At 44.4% G+C, this 18,400-nt stretch overlaps 1 protein-coding gene across 2 annotated transcripts; it reads right to left on the bottom strand.

The window, feature by feature from the left end:
• Positions 1-6,771: 6,771 nt before the first annotated feature.
• GPR161 (G protein-coupled receptor 161) lies at positions 6,772-18,367 on the bottom strand. 2 transcript variants are annotated; one of them, XM_056338901.1, is made up of 6 exons: positions 18,256-18,367; positions 17,729-18,158; positions 16,486-17,210; positions 14,852-14,956; positions 11,462-11,581; positions 6,772-9,469 (listed from the first exon to the last, which is right to left on the bottom strand). In XM_056338901.1, exons 2-6 carry the CDS (start codon positions 18,094-18,096, stop codon positions 9,222-9,224), a joined length of 1,566 nt encoding a protein of 521 aa, XP_056194876.1. In that variant the 5' UTR covers positions 18,097-18,158; positions 18,256-18,367; the 3' UTR covers positions 6,772-9,221. The 2 variants fall into 2 exon arrangements, with proteins under 2 accessions (XP_056194876.1, XP_056194875.1); XM_056338900.1 differs by lacking the exon at positions 18,256-18,367 and having other exon boundaries at positions 17,729-18,196.
• Positions 18,368-18,400: the final 33 nt, after the last annotated feature.

Here is an 18,400-nt window from a genome sequence, read left to right on the forward strand (position 1 = left end):
CTCATTGGCAGAAATGAGCTGGGGAGACAAAGCGTCACCGACACTGGATGAAGGGGCTCGCCAACTCTGGGAATACTGAAGGTAACACCTCTGCCTCCCTTATCTTGGCTGTGGAGAAAATGGTCCAGCAACTCAACAATGATAGACTTTACTCCTCACCTGTACAGACCCGCATCTCAGCTATGAACAGGTAAGCACCATTCTGCTCAAGAGGAGGAATACAGGGAGGTACACAGCACAGGGTACCCTGCGGTTTTACTGTGGGACCGTGGGAGAACATGAGGAGGTGGGATGGAAAACCCACTTCAACCCTGAAGGCATGAGTACGTGAATTGCAAGGAAAAAAAATTACAAATAGAGATTCTTCCAGGAAGGCCACTACTCCAGTCTCCAGTGACAGAATGATAGGGCTGCTTTTACTCTCGATCCTATGAAAAGGAACTCTAATACATTTTTGCAAGATGTGAGTGGGCAGAACTACTCCATGCTACAGCCATTCTGAATGGGTTGCCGCCCTGGTGGAGAATCCTACAACCAGGACTAGAGGGGCCCTGCCTCCAGCCACATGGAGGAGAGGGACAACTGGGTTTAGCGGACTGTGTGGATCAGATGGCCTGGCACATCAGGCACACATAAAGCCCTAGCAGATACCAGTGCACAGTGTACCCTAATGCATCAAGCTATACAGGAGCAGAACCCACTTGTGTTTCTGGAGTGAAGGGGGATCCCAACAGCTAACTGAATTGGAGGTTGAAATAAGCCTGACTGGGAATGAGTGGCAAAGGCATCCCACTGTGACTGGCCCAGAGGCTCCGTGCATCCTTGGCACAGCCTTATGTAGCCAGTGCAAAAGACTAACGGAGAGTGGAGACTAACAGTGGACTATCATGGCCTGAATGAAGTCATGTCGTCAAGCCAGACATGCTAGAACTTCAATACAAACTGGAATCAAAGGCAGCCAAGTGCTATGCCACCATTGATATTGCAAACGTGTTTTTCTCACTCCCTTTGGCAGCAGAGTGCCGGCCACAATTTGCTTTCACTTGGAGGGGCGTGCACTACACCTGGAATCGGCTGCCCCACGGGTGGAAACACAGCCCTACCATCTGCCATGGTACTCTATAGCATAGAACATCACACCCAGTATAGAAACTGGGGGGAGTTGGTTGGGGGCCACTGATTGCTGCTCAGGGACTGGCTGGGCATCGGTCAGCAGGTGGTGCGCAACTGTATTGTTCGTATTGTGCATCACTTGTTTGGGTTTTGGGGGGTTGGGTGTCCCCCTTTGGGATTTTATTCTTCTCTCCCTCCTTCGCATTACAATTGTTGTTGTTGTTACTATTATTACATTTTATTTTAATTATTGAATTGTCTTTATCCCCACCCATGAGTTTTACCCTTTTTCTCGAATCTCCTCCCCACCCCACCAGGGGAGTTGGGGAATGAGCAGGCAGCTGCACGGTACTTAGTTGCCAGCTGAGTTAAACCACGTGGTGCACATCAGATGGCCATCATGGAGCACTGGATGTGGGTTACTGGTTTGGGTTGGGTGAGTGGTAAGGTTTAGAGATGAGCATTGAGTCAGCTGGAGAACAGAAGGATACACTGAGGTCCTCGGGGGAAAAAGAAAGGCAGTCAGATGATGCAGGTAACAGTGGATTGTAGAGCGGTCGCTCAGCATCAGTGAAATGCTCTCAAGACAATGCTTTGCTGAATGGCACCCAGGGAAGCTGGAATGCCCTGAAAGGTACTTGGATGTTCTGCCTTCTCTGAGAGGGCGCTTGATCTCTCCTGGGCTGTTACTTTTCCCAGTCACAGCAACAAGTATCACCAGGAGCACTCTGGTGAGTACTGTAGGCACTCAAATGTCCCACTGACAGGTACACAGAGGAAGCTGAACCATCCTGGGGGACAATCTGAATACCCCAGACAGCATGTGATGGCACTCAGTGGCCCTTGAACACCACCAAAAAGCACTGGCATGTTCCCCAGCTCTCAGAAGAAGGCATCTGGAGGACACCAAACAGACCCAGAAGCCACTGAGAGGAGTCTGGGTAGAACACGAAGGCACTAGGAGGAGTACAGGCAGCACAGAACGACACCCAGAAAGTAACTGATGGCCTGTTGACACCACTGAAATGCACTCCGGAGACTGCAGGGTACCATTGGATCCTAGACTGCTCCCAAACGGTCCCAGGGAACTTGAACTGGAGAGAAAGGCACTCACGGAGGCCAGAGGCTACACTGAAAGGAACGCGGGGGGCCCTGCATTGCACTCAGCCGCACTGTTGGTACCAACAAGCACAAAGAGGCCCTGGGAGCACACAGAAAGGCACTTGGAGGGTACAGAGCTGCCCCGGAGGACATTTAGCTGACCATAGCACAGAAAGGAAATTGGTGTTACAGCAAAAGAGATTCAGGGGGACCCTGGGATGCACAGAAAACCACAATACTCTGCTAGCACCAAACATACTCAGAAAACACTGGAGCGCCCTGCAAAGCACTTGGAGCCCCCAGATCCCACAGAGAGAGGCATCATAAGGATGCTGAATGGCCCCCCAGAGGACACTTAGAAGAATCTAGGCAGACAGACAACACTGGTGGGCCCTAAAGAGAGTCCATCATATGCTGGATAGGCAGGGCTCCAAACTTCCGAGTAATTGTACAGATCATTGACAGACATTGCTTTGAGCTAGTGCAACTGTGACACTTGCCCAGTAAGATATCAATAGCCACATTCTGCAAAACAAACTGAATTCACCATTTCTTCTGAATCAAATTTTGCAGAACATATTTAGGAATATTAGCACAATGTTCTAATATTAAGGATTTTGAACCCCTGACCCTTGGGCCAGGATCTCAGCAGGGACCAGTGATAATAACGTCATCCACAGAGTGGATTTCCCCCACCATTTATGACGTGGGGAAATACTGCAGACTTCCAAATGCTGGGCTACCAGCCCATGACAAATCACAGGGCTCTGTAGATACCCCTGGGCCACAACTGTGAAGGCATGCTGCTGATGCTCCCATGAGAATGCCAGTTGCTCCTGTGATTCCTTAGCTGTTGGAATGCTAAACAAAGCATTAGCTGGATCTAGCACAGGGTGCCATGGCCCAGCTTTGGTTTCACTTAGCTCAGGGAGCGTGACCATGTCAGGCATGAGGGCTGCAAGTGTGGGGCAGCCTGATTTAAGAATCAGCAATCAACTTTCTCCAGGACCCACCAGGGAACAACACCAGCCTCTGCTAACTGTCCAATTATCTGGGCAATCTTTGTACTGCTTGGATGCAACCAGTCAGAGGGGGGTGTTCCGGGAGTCCAGAACAATGGCAGCCACAAACACCTTTTCCAGAATCATAGTATGAAACACAAAAAAGTAGTTCTGCCAACATCATGAAAGTTTTACCTTCCAACAAATAATATATTGCAATACTTTAGCTACCCACATTTTTTGCTATAAAAGGTGGGTAGGAATCTAATTGTAATATCAAAGAGATTTCACGAACAGGTTCTTCTGCCCCCAAAGACATAAATTTCCTTGAATCTATCGTTTGGATATTGGGATGGGTCTCGAGAAGTTAAAGTGACCTTAGCCCCTCTGTCCATTACAGCTAACACCCACTGCTGGTTATGATGGCTCCAATGTATTTTCAGGGGAATACAAGGGCTGTTATCTCTCTGTGGGGGTCCCAAAAACCTGTTGCATCTTGAAGGTGCAACATCTAAGAAGAAACCACATCTAGTTGGTCAATATGAGTTTTGTATGTTTTTCCAGTGAGCCACAGAGGCAAGATCAGATTATTACTTGGTCCTGGTGTACTCTCCCTCTCTTCACTGAAGGCGGAGGAGGGGAGTGGAAGGTGTAGTTGGTCTATCTATTGTTCTAACATCCTTTTGTGATCTCTTTTTTCCTTGCAATTGCTTGTATTTTTCCCATAAAGGTTAGTTTTCCCATCAGTTCTGTCCTTTTGGGACTCCAGACAACAATACAGCTACAAACATATCCTTTCAGGTAACTTTTTTCTTTTGCAGTTTTCCACACAGTGTAATATCCTCTCTTCCCTTTCCGCTTGTATTCTCCTAACTGCCCTCATGTGACAATTACATCACCGACAACTTTTGCCTGGGCAGCTCCCAGAAGTGTTATCATGACCCCCTTAAGATGAAGAAGTGCTCCAGCTTAACAGTCTGGGTTGAATTGCTGAAGTAAATATCTCTGAGTCAGGTTTAGTGAAAGCAAGACTGTAAACATCCTGTTTAATATCTAAATCACTCAAATACTGACTCCCTGTCATGTCACATATACTTACATTCAATATTCCACCATTCAAATCAAACTGGGGGGGGGATGCTGTAGCTTTGCTTCCCCCCACAACTACTCCCAAAGAGAATAAATCACACTGCCATTTGCCTGTGTCCCTTTTAAGCATTGAGTTACCATTAGATACTGGGAAATTGCTCCAAGATGCATCAGTTGTACCCTGTTCCCTCCTTGGTCCTACCCTTGCAGTTGCTGTTATTATTTTCCCCCAGGTTTAGCATGGAATCACAGAATGGTTTGTGTTGGATGCAACCTTCAAAGATCATCTAGCCCAACCCGCCCCCCACCCCCACGGAAGGGAGTATCTTTCACTAGATCAGGTTCCTTTGATCAGATTGCCCTGTCCAACCTGACCTTGAACACTTCCAACAATAGGCCATACGCAACTTCTCTGGGAAACCTGTCCCAGTGTCGTATCACCCTCATCATAAAAAGTTTCTTCCTGATGTCCAAACTAAACCCACCCTCTTTCAGGTTATAATCATTCCTATGTTTCCTCAATATTAACAACTATAGTAACAGAAACTGTTTTGCAGAGTTCTGGGGCAAAAACATTTAGCCCTACCTGTTTCAGTAGTATCTGCTGTCTAAATGTTAAGAGCACCAAGTGCAGCTTCCGAATCCTGCACTTGCTTTAATAACCATCCCCCTTTATCTGGTAGCAGCTGAATGTTCACTGTAACCAATGCACTCTGCAAGAACAAAATAGAATCCAAAACCTGAGGGTGCTTACCAAGCCAAACTCTCTGCCAACAGAAAGCAAGCAAGTCAGAAGTTTTAAAACACTAATCTTACGCCATAGTAATTTGTATTTTGATACTGTTCTGCAATCTCCAAAAGCATTTAAATGCCATCCAGTGTGATTAAATAGGTTTTTAGCAGAAAATAAGCTAGCCATTATTGTAGTTTAGGAAAGATGCAAGGACACAGAGCCTCTCTTTTTATGGAACAGGTAGTCAAGTGATTTGGACAATCCTGACATCTCTCAAAGCACCCAACATTCAACCTATTTGCACGTTTCTTTCTACGCTAGCAGGGACAACAGTTCTGACTATTTTGAGATGCTATTCTGAGCTCTAGGCAAACAGGGATTTTGATAATAAAAACTATGAAACACAGTTGTTGGCAATTATTAAAAAAAACAAACAGGCAGTTTATTTCATTGTAAATGAACTTTCATGGCTAGATCACTCTCACTCCACAAGGCCAAGAGAGACCACCAGAAATAGCCATGTTATTTAAAAAGGTCAAGCTGGTTGTGCACTGTTCCATCTTAGGCAAATTACTTTCTGGGTAAAAGACAGGCACAATCTCAGGCAGGTAAAAACTGAGCATCCCCAAATGCAGAAGGTTGTATTACCTTAGGGGTGATTGTCTCATATGTGGCTTAAAGCAACTAGCCTGTGCCTAGGCTGAATTCCCTGCCTTGGACCGTTTTCCTAAACCATCGAAATATTTTGCATTTCTGCTGTGAGGGGATACCATATTCTGATACCTGTCATGAGTAAGAGAAGTCCCCCTGGACACCAAACCAAAAAAAAAAAAAGGGAATAATGGGTGCAGTAAGTGACCTTCTGCTTCAGCTGGACTACACGATGGTTGCGAAGAGCTGTAGTGTCCTGGGGTCCTTCCACACCATGCGATGCTGCAGCTCCCATCAGTGATGCCCACTGCGTGCTCCTTCCTCATTTTCCCGATGGAATCTCTCTTAAGCGCAAACTCTTAACTGATTTCTCAGGTTTACTTTTATCGGATGAGGAATAAACAAAACCCTGCTTCATCACTGTCACTGCCAGAGGCTCCACCCCCCGCTCCGGCCCCAAGGCAGCGCGCGGAACGCCGGCTGAGGGGGAAATCGCCTCTTCTTCAGGCATCGGTTTCGTTTCTCCATTATTCCGACCGATACATCCTTTGTTCCTTTACCCCCGCAGGTTTTTAAGCGCTTTGCCTCCGGCCCGGCTCTCCGCACGCCCAGGCTCCCCCCAGCACCGCACCGAGCCCACCGCCGGGCGGCAGCTGCCACGCCCCTTCCTGAACCCAGCCAATCAGACCGCCCAACCAGAGCGGCGGAGCCAATCGCAGCCGCGCCCTGAATTCACTGCTTCTCGTCGCTCCCGCACCCCCGCAGGTTCCGATTCATAACGCCGGGGAAAGGGCGGGAAGAGGAAGGCGCGCTGCCATTGGCGAGAGGGCAGCCCGATGGGGCGTGGCCAGAGGCAGGGGGCGTGGCCTCCGCTCCCCCGCGTTTCGGGCGGTACGCGATGACAGGGCGCTGCTCCGCGGTGGTGGCACCAGCCCGACGGTGAGACCAGCGCTCACCCCGGCCTGCCTGGTGCTGCGGGAACGGCCTCCGCTGCCAGGCTCGTCCGTGAAAAGTGAAGTACTCCGAAATAAACTTAAGTTGTAGTAGCAGAAGTATAAACACACAGCACTGACTATTGGAAGCTGGAAACGTTTCTTTTTTCTTCTGTATTTAAAATGGGGATTACAATTTTATAAAATGCGTGCATTTGTTCCTGACTGCTTTTGTTAATGACAATTCAACTGAGATAATGACTCTGGTAGTAAGAGAATTATGGAAAGGTTATAATGTGTGTACAAAAGGATTAACAACATTTACACTAAATAACAGATTAGCAAAATTAACATCGACAGCCAAATTCAGTCATGGTGTAAACAGATGCAACCCCACTGACTTGCCTGAAGGCTGAATTTGGCTGAGTACCTGCGTGAAAAACGTGACTTTTACACACTAGTAACAATTTTGTGCTTTCACACGTGCCTTGGTATTTTTCCTCCTAAATATACACCGGTTTAGGCTAGCACCACAACACATACGCGCCCACGTGTGCCCTTTTCACAGCCACAACTTTGCTCAACTTGTTTGGAAGCAGGAATATGAAATAAAAGGGACACAGATAGAATGCTTCAAGCCACCCAGGGCAAGTGTATACTTTACGGAGCGCAGAGTACTACAAGCAACTGTGATAGCAATGATGACCTCAGCGCAAGACATTTCCTGGCAAATACTGGGATTTTTCTTTTTTGACTGAGTGCCCACAGGTGCCAATTTATCTAACGTACTAGAAGCAAAAAATACCGGAGTGAGGCCCTCGCTATTATTAGTCATTTCATTCCTGCATTATGCAAAGAACCACCTTACTGGTGCTTAAGTGTTCTTGCTTTAACAACCTGTTCTTAATCAGTAAACCATGTACTGAATTTTAAGCATGCAGTTATATCTTACATGGGAGTGTAATGGGATTCAGGCTAGCTCACAAAGTCAAGCTGCTTTGTCCAGAGATGGACACAAGCTCATGTGGAATACAATTCTGAGTTGGGAACACAGACAAACAGGATGTCTAAATACAGTACTGGACTGAGGCTCTGCCACAGTTTGCTTCTGTGCTTGCAAATGAGTTGCACACAGCCATAATTTAACAAGTGTACACCCAGTTTTTGCCCAAATGGAAACATCCTGCCCCTGATGTCCAAACAATCTGCAGCAAAAAACTCATATAAATCACTTCTGGGGAAAAGTGAAGGCGAGCAGACACAGAGTAAACAAACGCAAATCCTTGGTCCTTAAGTCCGTTTGCTACCGACACCCACCCCCAAGATATCACCCTATGCACTTAGGTCTCCCTCTCTTTGAAATAAGCAGTAAGGCAGGGCTGTAACCCCCACAAGGTAAGGAAGGGACCAGCCCAGGAAGGCACAGAAAGGTTCCTCAAGCCCACATGCTTGTATGATATACCTCATCCCTCTTTCCGTAACAAACTTTTCTACCTTGCAGCTTGTTTCATTGCCAGCAGCTTGACTGTGGCCGAGTTCCCTTCTTTGGCAAGCAGGGCTGATGAAACCTCCCACAAAGGCCTAACATGGTAATGTCTGTACAGTGCTTAAGAACATGCAAAGTGCAATGTAAGTGCCAAATGTTCTCATTTTAGAGATTAATGAATTAATACTCCAAGAAATAGATGCACCGAGGTAACTATAGCTTAAATACTACATTCCCTCCTGATTAAAAAAAAACAACTGATAGAAATTGTCTTTCTAGAAAAGATGAATCCTGAAGTGGTAACACCTTATTTATATTCTGTCAAGCTTACCACAGCTGTAGAGTACCATTTTAGTAAAAGCAAAACTGGGGAAGTGAATTGAAGTTCTCAGAGAAACTAAGAACTCTGCACTGATGATTCCCTCAAATATAGTCTCTGTGATGTTTCCAGCACAGATCTGCTCCCACCTATTACATCTAGAGAAGCTGGTGTCTTACAACACAGAAGCAATGCACAATCCAATTTCAGACCTAGTAATGTGACTGCTGAACAGCCAGAAACACCCACTAGCAAGGGTAAGTATGACGATACTCTACATAAGCTCTCCGAAAAGTTCAAGTTTTGCCCTTAGTGAAGTCCATGTTCCTCATTTGGGAGTCTCTGACAGAAAAGCTGCATGTGGTATCCAATGCACGACCTATCAGAGCACTCCAGCTATTGAGTATAAACTGATTATCCTGGCGGTCAGAAAAGGATCAATGCAACATTGAAATAAACACTGCATATACTTCTCCATTTTCATTCCTGTATCGGCTTTGGCCAGTAATGGACCCAAGACTCAACAGACTAATGATCTGGTTGATGAAACCAAACCCTGCATTCCTATGCACTGTGTGACAGATTTAAGACATGGCACAAGAGTCATTAGCACCCTAAAGAGTAAACAAACACTGCTGTAAAATGTTGATTTAAGTACCAGAATTCAGCTGGTTTTCAAGTGCTGAAAAAACACCGACAGCATCCCAAAAAGGTATCCTGGTTCTGTTGTAACACTAACAGCTGTAGTAGGTCCTGCTTAGTGGTTTCATTCAGTTTTCTTACTCCAGTGCTCCTGTCAAATATTCCCTTCATCGATGCTCTGCAACTTAAGTCTTTGGCTAGCATGGGGTCTGATACCACGCCGTGTGTTCATACTGCTTCCTGGCAGAGTCCGCACAGGGAACAGAGCTCCTGGTAAAGCATCTTCCCCAAACAAGCTGATTTTCACATCAGCTTCAATAGCTCTTGCTAAACTGGATGCGTAACTGTCCAGAGATTTATGGACTTCGGCTTTTACATGAAGAACAGAATTCTTTGCAGCTTCTGGAAAAAAAAAGACCAAAACCCAAAACACCAACACATCAGAAAAGTAACAGTTGATCAGTATGGCTGCACAAATGCTTGAAGACTAACACTGATCCTTTTGTAAAGGTATAATCATGCCTTCTGCAAAGTAACTAACCTACAGAGCGCACGTACTAGCAATAGCCAGGATAACCAAATGGTTCATAGAACATAAAGGTTCAGAGTGACCTCGATAGGTCAAGCAGAGAAAGACTGCCTCCAAGTGAAAAAAAAAAAAAAAGATCTGATGAAACAAAGTGCTTATACACGTTTAACTTAATGAATTAAGTTTATGTTGAATGATTTTCTGAATCTGAACCTGTGCACGCTGGATTTTTTTGGTCTTAATTCAAATGAAGTCAACAGCCTGATTTCTGCTTACTATTTCGAGTCCAGGATCAGGGACAACAGGAATTGTCTGGCATCAGGCAAGACATCCTGCAGATGACAGAAACAAATTTCTCAATTTGTACTTGCCCTGCTGTAAGCATGACTTACAGCCTTACAGCAATTCTCAGTGCATTTGAACTAAGATCTCACACTTCACTGACATGAGCAGTGCAGTCTAGGAGCTATTTTATACTATGTTTTAAACCCAAACACCAGATGCTGTGTTTGTGGATTAACGGCACCCAAATTTCAAGTGCTTCTTCCAAGCAGTGATTAAAATCAGCAGTCTGCTGTTCTTAGGCTTAAATTTGTTCCAGCCGCACTGTGGGAGCCACTTCCAGTGGGGAAGCCACAGAGCTCGCCATGCCAGGACAGGTTGAAAACTGCAGCTGCAGGCAGTAGTATACTTCTTCCCAACCTTTTATTACCTTGAATACACCTGCTCTTCAGTGTTGATGTAGTTGTTTTTGTAGCATCTATATAACCACCAACACATTGAGCAACACAGGTGTTCATCCTAAACACAATTCTTCAGTGAGGCACCTGAAATAAGTTAAAGTCTCAGAGATTCTGAAAAACCTGAGACATACCAGAAAGAACTGCTAAACCTGTGGGGAACTTTTGCACTAAGGCCTCCTCCTTTCACTGCACTGCACAAAAAATCAGATGTCTGCCCCTACATAATCACCAGAAAGATAATGGGAAACGTACGATAATGCAAAAATATCATAAAAGGAAATAATCAGCTCACGCTGGGAAGAGGGCAAGAGTGCATTTTGCCAAGATGTTTGAAAAGAAAGGTTCACAGGAAGAGTCTTCTCATTTCAGAATCATAAAAAAATCAGTCAGGTTTTATTATTACTTGACTCTTAAAAACATTCTACTCATTTTTGTAGTGTCCACAAACATTTGTGTTTAATAAATCCAGTTATTACCAAGTCTACTAGTCCATAACTATCAGCTTAAACTAACTTTGCCATGTTTTACAGACGATCACAGCACACAGCAACACTTTGCTAGCACAGAATCAGAGTTGACTGAAAAAAGTGCATGTGGTTCATCTGTTTTCCTCTATCTGCTGAGAAACATACTCAGTAAGTGAAGTAAAAGTTAAGTTAAAAAAAGTAAGTGAAACACAATGAAATTCTATTCAGACCATTAAAGTCTGTAAATGGAAGAATTTCAAGTCTGTGAATGACAAAGTTGAGAGCAGGCAGCAAATGAGAAACGTTGGGATAATGGAATCAATGTATGAGGGCAGGAAAATGTATTCCCTGAGAAACACAAAAAAGACTGCAACAGCCACCAGGTGAGTAGAGTTACAGAGAGGATACTGCTGTGCAACATAAATAATATGTATGCAGGGAACCCCAGTTTCTAACTCTTTTCCCTGCCTGTTGTTATTTGAGAACTGCAAGAAAGACCTGGTCTTACTTTCTGTTGTGCCTGCTTGAATAGTCAGGTCTGTCAAGGTGAACAGTGGTCAGAGATGTTTTAAAACAATTCTGAAAGACATGGGAGGCTTCCTGAGCAGGCAATATAGGTAATTCTGAGTTTTTCCACATTTATCCCTAAACCCACCTTTAATTTGCTCTATTTCATCTTCAAACGTCACTGAACTCCTCCTTCGAGGAGGACAAATGCAGTGTGGGGCATGAGGACCATCTGAGCTATAATCTTCAAGAAGCATTGCATCTGTTCCTGAAACAAAGCAAGAGTTCTCAAGCAAAACAGAGAAACAATATGATAAAATATTTAAGTGGTGGCAAAAACTCTTTTGGTCCATAGCAGTTCCTTCAAAGACTGTCTAAACCCAGCTTCTCTGAGTAAATTTCAGCCTGAATTAGAACAGTGCACAGAAAAAGAATGAAGTCAGAGTATTCATTCAGAAGATTTAGAAATCTTTTCTCATTAGCCATCTAAAAACCTCAAGAAGCTCTGAAATGCTCAGCTGCAGAGCTCTCAACAGGACAGCAGACATAGGTGAAACCTTACCTTTAGTAAATAAAGGGTAAAGTTGAGGGCAACTTTCCCCATTTCCTGATTAAGAGAAGAGGCTAGCAGTGGCTACCTGAGAGGCAGACGACCATAGCTGCTAAATATCATGCTTGTAATCAGACCTGGATGGAAATCTGAACTGGAGAATTTTTCTGTTCAATTTAGTTTGTTTCTAATCTATTTTGACTTTCTTGAAATGTATTTTAATGGGGAAAAAATCCCTTGCTGGTTGGGAATGATTTTTGTCCGGTGAGTCTTTTTTCCAGTTTAGGACTTTAGTTTTTGGGTTTTTTTTACCTCCCTGCATTTGCTTTGCACCTTTACAATATAAAACAGAGTTTACGAGCACAAGCAAATTCATCTTGGCATCTCTGCCACATCTTTTGTTTTCACACAAAGGGCAAAACTGCAGCCTAGACCTCCCTTGCAATGCTGGTCTCTGCTGTGTAAGGGAAAAGCAGAGCAAGCATTTAGGGGAGACACTAGAACAGTGCTGAGTAAGCTGTCCTCAGGTAAGCTGCTATAGGAAGACACAACTTGCACACATTCGATGTGTGACACTTTACTATCAGTCCATTTACTCCTGTGATGTGACAACAGGCCTAGGACAAAGAGCCTTCACAGGTTTCATAACTCCTCCGGATGGTGGCTTCACATCTTCACCCACTTGACTGCTTCTAATCCCGAATATATTCTGTGCAAAAAAGAGGTGTTCCAGCACCCATTTTACAGAAGTGAAAGACATCACTGGGGGTATACCTCTAGACAACACACTAGCTGCTCCACAGCTCTAGTCTTTGCTGACAATTCATTATGATATAGATTTTTAAGGTGAAACTTGCATGTTATGTCTTACATCTCCCTGCAGCGCACAAAAAAGAGAACGACTTGCTGCCCTAATACACAGTTCCAAGTAAGCAAACAACTTCTGTGCTATTCTGTGAATTAGCTGGGTTTGAGGCTGTCTACTGAAAACAGTCCACTATTACTGATCTGCAAGGGTATCACAGCCTCCTCAGAAACAGTGTGCAATGGAAGGGTGGCACTAGGAAGAAAAAGATACTTTCTTCCATGGAGCAGAATTTTAGTGGGTTTTTTTCAAATGCACGAGTTCAGTGTGTTTTTTCAAATGGGGTTAGTGAAGAGACTAGCCCTTTATTCTTACAGGCTGGATCTTTGTCCTTGGAATAACTGATCTTAAGGCAGTATTTCTGGCAATTGGGACTGAGGTCTCCATATTTTGTGGCAGCTGACACCACTTGGATTATTGTCCTTTCCTGCTACTTCATCTGTTTTTCACATGAAGAGCCCAGCTTCTGTTTACCAGGCCACAGGATCACATACATCAATGCAGGCAGCATTGAAGACTGACTAAGACTTCTTTCTGCTCTTTAGTTCCTCACAGTAAAGGCATCCAGTGAAACAGTATTTCAAAGTGGGTCCTTGTGTATCCATTCCCAGGCTATGGACCCTCCATAACAAACAGTGGCACTTCTAACAGCATTTGGTATGCATTTAGTTTGTTCATTTGTTTAAACTGATCAATACCATTCATCAAAAGGTGAAATGAAAGAAAAAAAAAAAACCTCACAATATCCTCTTAGCAGAGGCAGTATCCTGGCTTCAGCTGGGATAGAGTTTTTTTCTTAGTAGCTGGTGCAGTGCTGTGTCTTAGATTTGGTGTGAGAACAATGTTGATAGCACCCTGATGTTCTTAGTTGTTGCTGGGTGATGTTTATAATAAATGAAGGACTTGCCGGTTCCTTAGGCCCTGCCAGTGACAGGGCTGGAGGGGCACGAAAAATTGGGAGGGGACACAGCCAGGACAGCTGACTCAAACTAGCCAAAGGGGTATTCCATACCACATGACATCATGCCGAGTATATTAGCTGGGGAAAGGAAAGGGGGGGACACTGGGTGTTATGGCATTTGTCTTCCCAAGTAACCGTCACGCGTGATGGAGCCTGGCTTTCCTGCAGATGACTGAACACCTGCCTGCCCATGGGAACTAGTGAATTAATTCCTTGCTTTGCTTGTGTGTGTGGCTTTTGCTTTACCTATTAAACTGTCTTTATCTCAACCCATGAGTTTTCTCACTTTTCCAGTTCTCTCCCCCATCCCACTGCTGGGGGAGTGAGCGAGCAGCTGTGTGGTGCTTGGCTGCTGGCTGGGGTTAAACCACAACAGGCAGGTTTACCAGGATGCTATTCTCCTTCATCACATGCAGCTGCAGAATACCCATAACAGTCATAAAACTACCAGCCTAAAACAACTACCAAAATAAATCCTAGCTCCACAGACTTCCTTTACAAAAGAAAGAAACAAACATCTAACACCAAGGAAATGTTAGAAGATCACCCTCTGGTGACTCTAGAGCAGAAATATTCTTTAAAGTAACTGCAGTGCAGTTAAGGAGTGGTAGCTGAATTAAATGCCAAAAAAAAAAAAATCTAGCTACAGTTCTGCACAGAAAATTACTAGCGAAACTCTTTTGCCCTTTTCCAAATCATCTTCAATTGAGAGATCTCAAGTAGTGACAAAATCATAAGCTGAAACCACCCTAAGTGTTTATGTTTAGACTGCAGGATGAGCAAGACAAACTAGGAAACACACAAGCACATTCTCCACAGAACTTCGTTGCTCTGTTCCTTGTGGATACATGTAAACTCCCTGAAGAATGACAGAAACTACAGGAGAAGGGCACAAAAGCTGCGAGTCCTGTTCCCAGGACACATTATTAAGGGAGGGTCATCATTCCTTAGAGCAAACAGTATTTTGCAAGTAAATATATTGACAGCAAGGAAGGAAAAAGCAACTGCAGCAGTTTTGTTGTAACAGCTGGAACTGATACTTAATGTCATCCATCCACCAAGAGACATCTGTGTGTGTAAATACAAAATATCCCAGAGATTTCCGCCAAGTTACAAGTGCAATCTTCTGCCCAAAAAGAGAGAGCAAGAGACTTTTGGTTACCTGAATCCTGTGAGCAGCTGAAACCTGTCTCTCCTGTGCTGCTGCTGTTTCCTAATGGTCGCCCACCTGCCATGAGGGCAGTGAGATGAGGAGATAGTCCCAAATCTGCAAAAGTGTTGTTCTTGTTACAAAATGAATGTTTAAAGGGTCTGCTATAGTAAAAACCTCTTTGGGTAACACCCACTCTACTGTTTTTATTATTCTACATATAAAACTTACCTTGCTGATCCAGACTGCACAGCATCTAGACTTCCCATCTTCGAAATCCAGTCAGCAGCTTTCAAATATCCTTGGAGTCTTCCCATATGGCAAGACTCCTTTCTACCTGCACCATCTCCCTCCCACTCTTTCTGCAATTGCATGTATTTTATGTGCCAGATGGACTGAACACAGGATCATACACACTCCAAGAGATTGGGGATATTTGCCAGACACCTTCTAGACAGAGAATAACCTGGCAGCCACCAGCAGCTGTGACAGCCCATTAGTGTGGCAGGAAGCCCGTGAGTGAGGCTGGGGCACAGCAATGCCTGGCTTCTTTCAAATCTCCAAAACAAGAAGAGACGAGACTCTAGGGAAAGTGCTGTCCTTGGATCCCACTTCAAGATTTTGTTGTGGGTTTGGTTGGGGTTTTTTCCCCTCCCTATCAGCCTCGAGCTAAGACACCTGATAAATTTGAAGTTGTCAGTTTCTTATCGCATGGAAAGAGAAAGAAGTTTCCTGTCTTTCCCTCCCACCGCAGTTCCCAATGTATTCATCCACAGCATCTCATGGATACAGATTTCCCAAAGCTCCTGCAGTTTGTCATGTGGCTGCAGCTGCAGAACTCTTTCATTTAGATGGGTCTCTCCCAGCGATCCCAGGTTGCAGGAAAGACAACAGATGCCTTGCTGCTTTCCCCTTCCTTCTGCATTTTAGATCTTCACTCCCGATTAAATAACTTAAGTTCCTGCCTTCGCGTGAAATATCCCAAGGGACCCAATGAAGATGTTTTTGGATGCTTCCGAACAGGACCAGGGAAATTATTAAAAAAATAATAAAAATCAGAATTTTGTTGCATTTCTACTTAAAAAGAACCAAAACCACACCAAAACAAACTCTGAGCCAATGAAGCTCTCAGCCTGCAGCTCAGGGAGACACCAAATAGTTTTACTCTTTTACATAGTTTTACTTTGTTTATGATCTTTTCTTCACAGTCATTAAGCCTAAAAACCAAATTTACAGATATAGTAAGGCCAGTGTAATTTTAGTGGATCTCAGAGTTGTAGCACAAAGCCAGGAATCAAAGAACAAGCGCTGCAAACGTACAACTAGTAGTGTAAAAACCTGGGTAACATAAAACAACAGGCATATGAAAGGAAATACTTGAGAGAGAAAAAAATAAATGATCTGTTAACCTCATCACTAGGTCTTCTCTAGCAGAGAAAATTTTACTAGAGAGGAGAAAGAGGTTAGCTCCCACAAAAATATTCTCCTTTCAAGGGTCTATGATAACCTGAACAAAAGACTGCTGAAACTTCCAGAAACATCCCACTTTGTTTACAGAGCCCTGAAACACGCCAAGAAGAAGCGGGCATTAAATCTTGCTCTTACTGGTATTCAGGAAGCATGTCTTTTACGGCCAAGCATCTTACCTGTGATCCTATTGGAAATGCTGAATAACCTCGATGTCCTGTGTCGCTGAACAAAGGACTCACGATAATACCGATCCCCAAAGCACATTCCTAGTAGTTCCTTGCGCACTGTCTTGTTCCACAGTCCATAAATTAGTGGATGGCAAATGGCACTGGAAAAGGACAACCATGTAGCTAATGTCTCCAAGGCAGGGGAAATACTATTTTTTCCCCAAAGCGCCTCTGATGTAATTACTACCATGTAAGGCCCCCACGTAATCACGAAAGCACCGATGACAACCAAGATGGTTATGAAAGCTTTGCACTGGTTGGCTGAGTAGACAACCCCTTGGAAAGCATTCCGTCGGCTGCCAGAAGAGGATGTGGAGGTGCTGGAGTTCTTCCTCCCATTCTTCTGGGAGTCCTCCTCCACAATGACGATGCTACCACAGTGGATTTTGCGGGCCTTAATCCTTGCCACGCGGAATATGAATCCATAGCAGATCATCATGACCATGAAAGGCAGCAGTGCGCACCAGATCTGCCAAAAGGCAGTGTAGCCAGCCTCTTTGTGCCAGGCCACCACACACATCCACTTGAATTGGTCAAACTCTAAAGACGACCAACCAAAAAGGGGAGGGAGACAGCCAATAAGGGAATGTAGCCACACATACACAAGAGCTACCACTGCTCTGTTGCCCGTTATCTTCATCGGGTAAACCATCGGGTACAGGACAGCGTAGTACCTGGTGGACAAGAAAAGTGTCAATAGAACAAAAGACATACAATAAAAAACCCCCACATTTTAATGATGTTGATAATTGGTTCTCTTTTCTCCAAACCTCAAAGTGGGCTCAGGGACCTTGTTATAAAAATAATTACATATAAAAATACGTATCATTGCAGTCAAGATTGTAAAACTTAGCTGAAGGCACATGTGCAACTATTAAAACTGTCCCTATATGTGAAAGCATGCTTAGGATATAATCTGGAATTTTAAGTCATTATTGTTTCTCAAGTAGTATGTTATTTTACCACTAATAGCTTTAAAAAAATCTAGATGCATGTCCTCATTTTGCATATTGACGACTTTGCTTTCTTCTGTTCTGTATCAGAATTTCACAAGGGGCTGAAGAAAAAATAACACTACAACAGTAGGCAGTGTTACCCACTGCGGTGCTTCTCAATTCTATGAGCAGCCAACAAGTCACTGTATGGAATGAGTAGGCAATTTGTTAAGACTCATTAGAAAAGAGCTGCTCACCTGTCTATAGCTATGAGTCCAAGAGTAAGCATGCTGGCTGAGCTGATCAGCATGTAGAGCAGGGCTGAGAAATTGCACCAAACAACTCCGAAGATCCATTCTCGCCTGATGGAGCTGGTGACAACAAAAGGTAGCACCAGTACAGAGAGTAGAAAGTTGGAGAGGGTCAGGCTGAACACAAACTTGTTGCTCAGCGTGAGAAGGTAAGATTTCCGGTACAGGGTGATGACAATCACCAGGTTGCCCAAACAGATGAAAATAGCAATGACGATGATAGCGATGGACTCTGTGACTCTGACCGCCCCATCTTCCTGCGTGGTGAGGTTCCTCAGGCCCTTCACATTGCTGAGGGAGGAATTGCTGCTCATGGTCAAAGCGTGCAGAGCTGGAGCAGCCGAGACATGCTGAGCAGCTGAGACATGCTGAGCAGCTAGAAGCAGAACAATGCTCAAAAACATTCAGGCAAGATTTCTTCAAACTCTCTTCAAAGACTGGAGGCTTTTTTGCCTGTGTTAATTAAAATTTACCTGTAGGATGCAGGAAACCATTTTAGATGGGAAAGCAAAGAGGCAGGAAATTGCCTGTGGGTACACCAAAGAGGTCAATAACGGTGCCAAGCCTAAAACAGGGAAGAAACTGTCTGAAAGACAAAAAGAGGTGGAGGGGAGGAAA

This window comes from Falco biarmicus, chromosome 5 (genome assembly GCF_023638135.1).
Source record: "Falco biarmicus isolate bFalBia1 chromosome 5, bFalBia1.pri, whole genome shotgun sequence".
NCBI classification, from domain to species: domain Eukaryota; kingdom Metazoa; phylum Chordata; class Aves; order Falconiformes; family Falconidae; genus Falco; species Falco biarmicus.